This window comes from Prunus mume, linkage group LG6, assembly GCF_029339155.1.
Source record: "Prunus mume cultivar Tortuosa linkage group LG6, ASM2933915v1, whole genome shotgun sequence".
Taxonomy (NCBI): Eukaryota; Viridiplantae; Streptophyta; class Magnoliopsida; order Rosales; family Rosaceae; genus Prunus; species Prunus mume.
Window position 1 is genome coordinate 21651953 of NC_142703.1, and position 7814 is coordinate 21659766.

General features: G+C 34.3%; 1 protein-coding gene across 1 annotated transcript; it reads right to left on the reverse strand.

Annotated features, from left to right (window-relative positions):
• Window positions 1–1213: 1213 nt before the first annotated feature.
• On the reverse strand, window positions 1214–2946 carry LOC103335905 (2-oxoglutarate-dependent dioxygenase 19-like). Its single transcript, XM_089054977.1, has 3 exons — window positions 2573–2946; window positions 1839–2402; window positions 1214–1704 (listed from the first exon to the last, which is right to left on the reverse strand). The coding sequence occupies exons 1-3, from the start codon at window positions 2822–2824 to the stop codon at window positions 1450–1452; spliced, it is 1071 nt and encodes a 356-aa protein (XP_088911103.1). The 5' UTR covers window positions 2825–2946; the 3' UTR covers window positions 1214–1449.
• Between the last annotated feature and the right edge of the window lie 4868 nt (window positions 2947–7814).

Below are 7814 nucleotides of genomic sequence, written 5' to 3' on the forward strand. Positions count from 1 at the left end.
TCATGCTTTAAACATTTAATTTTACTTCAAAAAAACAAAACCTACCTTAATTTAGACATGGCATAGCATGTTGACCCTTCACAACTTCAAAATTGCTGCTGCAAGCTTCCAGCGTTATTTGCGTATAATTTGCAACTTTTTAAACCAAATGCCCCACAAAGCATTGCTTTGGGCTTTGTACCGTCATGACTTTTATTTAAAATTATTACATTTGTTAGAGGAGCACAAATGGGAGTCACCACTTCTACAATTTATCACTATTTTATTTCATGCCTTTCTCCTTCTTCATTTATCATTACTTTATTGATTGCTTATTTTACTGAACACAAAAGACATATCAGGTGGAATGAAATCATGTAATATATGTCAAATTGCCAAATAAGTCATCAAATTTTAATTTAATGTTTTATATTTAATCTAACAGCATCTCAAAGGGAGATGTCAAATACCAAACATCAAATTTAAATTTGATAGCGGATGTGGCAATTTGACATCTTACATAGCTTTACACTCCAGCCGATATGTCAAATTAAATTCTTATTTTATTACATTTTGGTGTTGATTTATTTTTAATTAAAAAAAAATAATAATAATAATAAAATATTCATTTGACATCTTGCTTTTGGGATGTCAAAAATAACATCTCAACCTCCAGCCTTCATTCATCAGCTTTGACACATCGGTTGGAGTAATGTGAGATGTTATTTCTAGCAGTTAAATGTCTATGCAGTACTTTTGACACATCGGTTGGAGATACTTTTTTACAACTCAAGCAAGAAGCCTTTGTCACAAAGGAGGAGCCACATAATTCAAGAAAAACTTATTTACAACATGGATAGCACTGTTTTACTATTCCGGCCCTATAATGTTATGTCATGTAGAAGTGTTAACACGCGTGTCACAATATCAAAGCGTTATTGACCGAGGATAGCAAAATAATGTTTCCCCAGTTTCAAGGCTAGAAGTGGTTGTGCCCCAATTTTCAGAAACTCTTTTTACGTTTTATATTAAACTTGACAATTTGTGTGCAATTTATATATTAAAAAAAATGTCAGCTATTGCTGCCCCTTAAATATATAGGCTCTAGTTCCGCTATTGCTTCTTCAGTAGTCACGTTCTCAAGTAATCATTGCACTATCCCGTTAATTTTCTTACACCAGAGATTGTGGTATATAATTGAAAGTAAATTAAATCGGGACACTAAATGGCATAGTTAGAGCTATAAACATATATAATATTATGAAAGTACAGAAGATACAAGTAAAATTCGAATCTCGAGTAACATGTGCTAGGGTTACATTATATATATCCGATACTTGATGAGAATGTCTCACTGCGAAATATCATGAATTCAGAATCGGATCAAGACAATGTATAGGAGCAACAAAGCTCTTATTCACGGCAATAAGAGGACTCTAATGAATATGCATATATGCGTAGGCTGTAGCTTCAGTTATGTTTGACCCGCAGGTGATCTAAGCAAGGTTTCTTGAGGCCAGCAGGGCTTGCTTGAAGCTCCATGAATTTCTCATATGTCATTCCAATGTATTTTGGGGCTTGGCCTTCTCTCTCTAACAACTCTGGGATTGGTAAAGCTGGTGTGTCCAGTGAGGGTCCATGGGGCACAGCTATTGATATCCTTGTAGCTTTGTTGTTCACAACAGCCCTATGCCATATACTCTTGTACTTGTCGTTTGTCAAAATCTGCCACAAAAAATTAACCATGCGCATAAATAATGGGTACCATTAATTTATGAAAATAAGTAGAGAATTATTAGATTGTAATTCTTAGATAAGATGGGTCTTGGATTAAAAAAAGTTGGGTGTTATTCTGGTACCTGCATTTGGTCACCAATGTTAACAACAAAAGCTCCGGGAGCAGCATTCACCAACACCCATTGGTCTTTGTGCTTGACTTCAAGGCCACCCATCTCATTCTGAATGAGGAGGGTCACCAGTCCATGATCGGTATGAGGAGGTAGACCGATGGCTTTATCGGGCTGTGGGCACGCTGGGTAGTAATTTGCGGCCAGAATTTGTAAGCCACGGTCCCAGTTCATGGCCTTTGCTATGTAGTCAGCCTCCAAACCTAAGCTCTCTGATATTCCCTTCAATATTTCTGTGGCTACTTCTCGGGTTCGTTTGCTGAACTCCAGTGAAACCTCGCTGTATCCAGCAGGTTTGTAGAGTGAGTTAAACTCAGGGTGGGTTATGACCTTGAGGTAATCCCTCCAGAGATGAACTTTTTCAATCTCGACGTTGAAGCTGGTGCCGCATTTGATTGGATCCAACAGGTTCCTTGTTTGGAACTCCTTCTTCCCCTCCTCCGGCAGATCAAAAAATCTATGACACGCGTCGATCATTGATTGCATCAGGCTCTTTGGTACACCGTGGTTGGTCACCTAATAATTCCCATACATAATTTATGCTTAATTAGCTTTCATCATGAGAGTTGTAGGTACAGTTTGACAAATACTTTGTTGATATTATAAGGTAAACTTAAGTATTTGTCTAACAACATAAGTCCCGTTACTATAAATGTACACATGTACAAACAAATTAAGGTATATACCTGGAAGAAGCCCCATTCCTCGCAAGCTCTGCGCAGCTCCTGGATCACTTTTGCTCGTTGATCAGGTGATCCCGACGTGAGAAGGGAAAAATCAATGATGGGGATTGAATGCTCTGGGTCGTTTGCATCGCCTTGTTCATTAGGATTTTTGGTATAGGCGTACTCAGAAGGTACAACAGTGAAGGAAGCTGAGTCAGCTAGTGTTTTGATGCTTGCTACTTTGGGTATTTCATGGCCATTAGATGCCTCCATTGAAGTCCGTGTAGGTGCTATTGGGGGAGAGAGTGAGAGAGAGAGAGAGAGAGAGAGAAAGAGATATATTTCTGTATATCTTTGAGTGAGAGAGAGAAGTGTTGGGCAGTTGTGGAGGTATTGAGAGAAAAGGAATGGGTATTTATAGCACGGATGTACTGATTTTACACGTGGAGGATTTCTACATTATGGGGGCTGCTATTTTAATGTTGCCCTTCACCACAAGGTCTAGAAATTTTACAGACATAAGTTGGCCAACGCTGAACAAGTTCCAACAGAATAAAATATATATATATATATATATATTTTTTGTAGTTAAACCTGTATGTTCAGATGAATTAATAAATCTACTAGTGAATTAATAAATCTGCAACGCGTTTTTCTGCTTATTTTTATTTTTTTGTTGGTTTTTTGAATGGTCAAAGTGGGACAATGATGCGTATATTTGATTTGAAAGGAAACCTTTTTGTGTATATTTCATTAATTTAGACTGTAATTCTTTTTTTTGAGAAGATCAATTCCATTAATATAGTCCAAACAAAACTAGAATCACATAATAAACACCTCTAAAATAAATCTACCCAACCCACAAACACAAATTAAGAAAACCCATCAAAAGAGCACACACCACCTCTCAGGTTATAGTCAAAGAAGACCTTCCAAGTAAACATAATTCTTTGTAGAGCGTGAGACTTGTTAAGCATGCAATGGGCAGAACCGAAGGAACACCGAGACGAATAACCACGGGAACGAAACACAAATAAACAAACTAAAGTAAAACACAACCCAACAAAGGAGCACACCAACGCCTCTCAGGTTTTGTTAAAGAAGACCTCCTATGTAAACATAGTCCTTTGTACAACACAAGATTTATTCAACATGCAGTGGGCAGAAACAAAAGAACAGCAATACGAATAAACCACAAGAACAAAACACAAAAGTACAATGAATTAGACTGTGATTCTTAGTCTTAGTTTTACGTGTTTTTTTGTACATTTTTTGCATTACTTTTTTTTATTATACAAGAGATATTGGGAGAAAAAGGAATTGAACTTAGAACATCGAATACATAGATAAATACTCTTAACTACTTAAATTACAAGACTCTTAGAAAAAAAAACAAAAAAACAAAAAAAAAACTAGAAAGTGGAAGCACCACAAGTTTTACAGAAGTTAAACTTTAAAAAGCTACTAGCCCTTGGCCAATTGGTTTTTTTGTTTTTTTGTTTTTTTTTTAGAATTAAGAAAAGATAATATGGGTAGTTATGTTTCATAAAAATATGACCTATTATCTGATTTTGTATTAAATTTTAATTTTTTTAGTATGAAAAATGTGAATTTACCATATTATCCTCATTTAATTAATAATTTTAATTATTAATGTTTGAATTAACCAATGGCATTTTCTGGTATTTTGAATGTTTCACCATTCTCTGTGGTTTGCTTTATATATATAGATTAATTATTCTCTGTAGGTTCTCTGTGAGTTTTCACCTCTCCTTTTGTGAGAGCTTTTCACCTCTCCTTTGTGAGAGCTTTTCACCTCTCCTTTGTGAGAGCTTTTTATCTCTCCTTTGTGAGAGTTTTATTTGTATTATTATGGCTTGGTTTTTTCAAGCTTTGTCTATTTTTGATTATTCTGAGTTTGCAATCTTAGTTAGAATGCCTATGCTAGAGTTTATTCGATCCTGCGTGATCGTTAGTGGAGGCGCACCAGATTGTCTTAATTTTGTTGTTCGACCGCTCCGTTATTGTAATCGCCCTTTGTGGCTAATTTGTTTTGGCTCCTTGTGGCTAATGGCTTTTTTGGCTGAATTATGAATGCAATCATAGAATTTCTCAAAAAAAAAAAAAGAATAAAAAAGAATAATTAAAATACATCGAATAGATAAAAAAAATTTATTGATGAAAGGTATGCTTGTATTGATCAGAAAATTACAAAATGTACATAATGGCTATCACTTTAGATTTTGACTATTGCACCAGCCAGTACAAGTGCCCAATGACTACTCACACCTATAAATGCCCCGTGTTCCTTGTGGTCAATGATTGTACGTAGTCGTTCTGTTATTTTCAAAAACCCAATTATTCAAAACAAGCCAGCCAAGAAAAAAATATAATTAGGGATAAGAAGAAATGCCAAAACATTTATATAAAAAAAAAAAAAAAATATATGATCTGTACGTACTAATTTTTTTAGGAGTTTGTGTGATTGAGTCCCCACGGGTAGCCAACAGATGCTTTAGGAATCGGTTTTGTGAAAACGTTCATCCTTCTTTTGAATTGTCCTCCTGCGTTTGTGAGTTGACAGGAACATGAATATAAGTCAAGCAAACAGCCCCATTTATTGGACTTATAAGACGAGAAAACCAACCTATCAAAAAAAATAAAATAAAATAAACGGATAAAAAGAACCCTTTTCCAAATGCTAATAACAAAAATAAAATAAAATTACACTTACAATTATCATTAAAAATATATATAATTTTGATGCGTTAAAAACAATTATTAGCACTCCAAAAACGGCATTTTGCACTCATATCTTATATAAACAAAAGGGGGAAATTGTGTTAGGAATTGTGGATTGAATACCATTATCACACACCAAAAATGGGGTTGTTCATATCACGGGGTGTTCATATGGGGGTGGTAACGAGATTTTTAAGATAAAAACCCTCGCCTAAAATATATATATATATATATATATATATATACCCGACAGTTACCAAAGAGAAGCACCACTAAAAGACATTTACTACAAAATGACACTGAATATATATACATGGAAACCAAATAAATAAATAAATAAAACCCTTCCATAGAAAGACAAATTATTAAATATCTTTTTAGTCATTGTATTTTAATTTGGAATATATTTGAGTGCTGCTAAATGAACCCTAAAATTAACTAAGTACAATCTATGATCTAATTACATTATAATATTTTAATCAAAATGTAAAATTAATAGCTAAGTACACCCTATTTAACTACCAAAAATGTCATGGATACACCCTAATACACTCTATCACACAACACCCTAATACCAATCCTAAACTAGGTTTCTCTTTTTACATGAATTCGTGCCCTCTTTTCAGATTTTGGGTTCGCATCAAAATCTTTAATTTTGTAAGCTGTTGTGGGAGTAGATTTGCTAGCTCCTTCAATTCAAAGCTTGATTCTTGTAAATCCATGTGATTTTCTTTGAAATATGTGGAGGGGACTCAAACATCTCTGTCAAATTACTAGTGAAATGCATCATCACCAGTCCGAAATCCTTGAGAATTTTGGATGCTTTTAAGTTAGAAGAAAAGTCTAAACCCTAGGATTTCAAAGTCATCCACATCAACTTTATTGTATGGATGATGTTGAGCCAAGTGAGACTACGAAACAAACTTTTTCATTCAAATATGGCTGCCCATCTTTCGCATCAGGAAGAATCAAGTACATGGAGAAATGCCAACACTGGTCTTTCGTTGTGTTTGTAAGGAAGCTCTAAAACTTTAAAGCATCAAGGGCCCTTAAAATTATACAAAAACGTCTCTACGTTTGATTAGGGTTAAATATGGTGAGTAGGGTGAATTTATTAAAATTATATTTGTTTCACTATTCCATATATCCTTTTTGGTCATTTTATATTAGGGTAAATTAGTAATTCAATAAATACTTTGGTAGTAGGATGTATTCAGTTAATTTTAGGGTTCGTTTAGCAGCACTCATATATTTTTGTCATTGTGTTTCGAGTTTAGTTTTTTTTTTTTTTTTGGGTCAATGTTTAGAGGGGGAAGGGGAAAGGTGTAATTGCGGTTTCAACCTGAGACCACTAATATGCAAGAAATTAAATAGTCTTACCACTAAGTTATGAGTTCAATTTTCCTGTTACCATTTCCTAGGTGCCCTCCTGTTTCCTCCTTGTTCTTTTGACACGTGTCCTTTAACTTAACAGACTCCTTTTTTAAGTCTACTAATTTTTATTAATATTCAATAAATTAATTTTTCAAAACCTGGTTCGTTCATCTTCTCCACAACCACCCCCACCTCACCAGCAACCAACTTTGCCCCCACCGCCCAAGCCTCCCTTTGTTTCTCATAAAATTCCCGAACCAGATCAAGATTGTTGATCTCAGATCATCTTCACTTAGAGAGAGAGTTAGAGATATATATATATATATATATAGAGAGAGAGAGAGAGAGAGAGAGAGAGCAAGGCATGTGGTAGAGACTGTGGGATGGTTGTGGTTCTCAGTTGTTGGAGTTGGGCGGGTGGGTGGTTGCTTGGCGCTGCTGGGCTGCTGGGTTTTAGTTTTATTAATTTTAATATTTTTTTTAATTCAAAGATAAGCTAATTAATGATAAGTGAGAGGACAGGTGTGACAAAAATAAGAGAGGAACAGGGTGACATAGTAAAAATGGTAAAATGAAAATTGATCTCCTAAAAGTTTAGCCAATTTAGTCACTCTATTCTACAAAGTTTGCATTTTCAGTCACTTGGCATGAAAAAATAAATAAAAACATGTGTTAACCAATTAAAATTAATGTAAAAAAAAATATTATTTAAAAACTTGAGAACTTGAATTAATAACAAAAAAAACAAACCATTAAAAGAAACAATCTACTATTTTGTCCTTTGGATGTGTTGGGGTGCCCTTTTCTTAAGAGCAGTCACCTCAAGTTGACTTACGATGTCCTTTCACAAAAAGAGAAAAAAGTGAAAACAAATATGCGGGTGGTAAGTGGATTCAAAGATGTTGGAGATAAGAAACAGAGAAGGAAATGGCAATTCACGTGTTTTAAATAATATTATTTGAGTGCTGCTATTTTAACTCATGTCTTAATTTCCCGTCCCACTAACTTTATCTTCCTATCTACTATGGAAATTTCAAAAAATAAAATCTTATCTTTTTACTTATCATTATTTCTAAGATACTCATTATCTTTCCATTCACCAAGTAAATAATAATATGACAAAAAGTCATTTTTGGTTTCTGTAGTT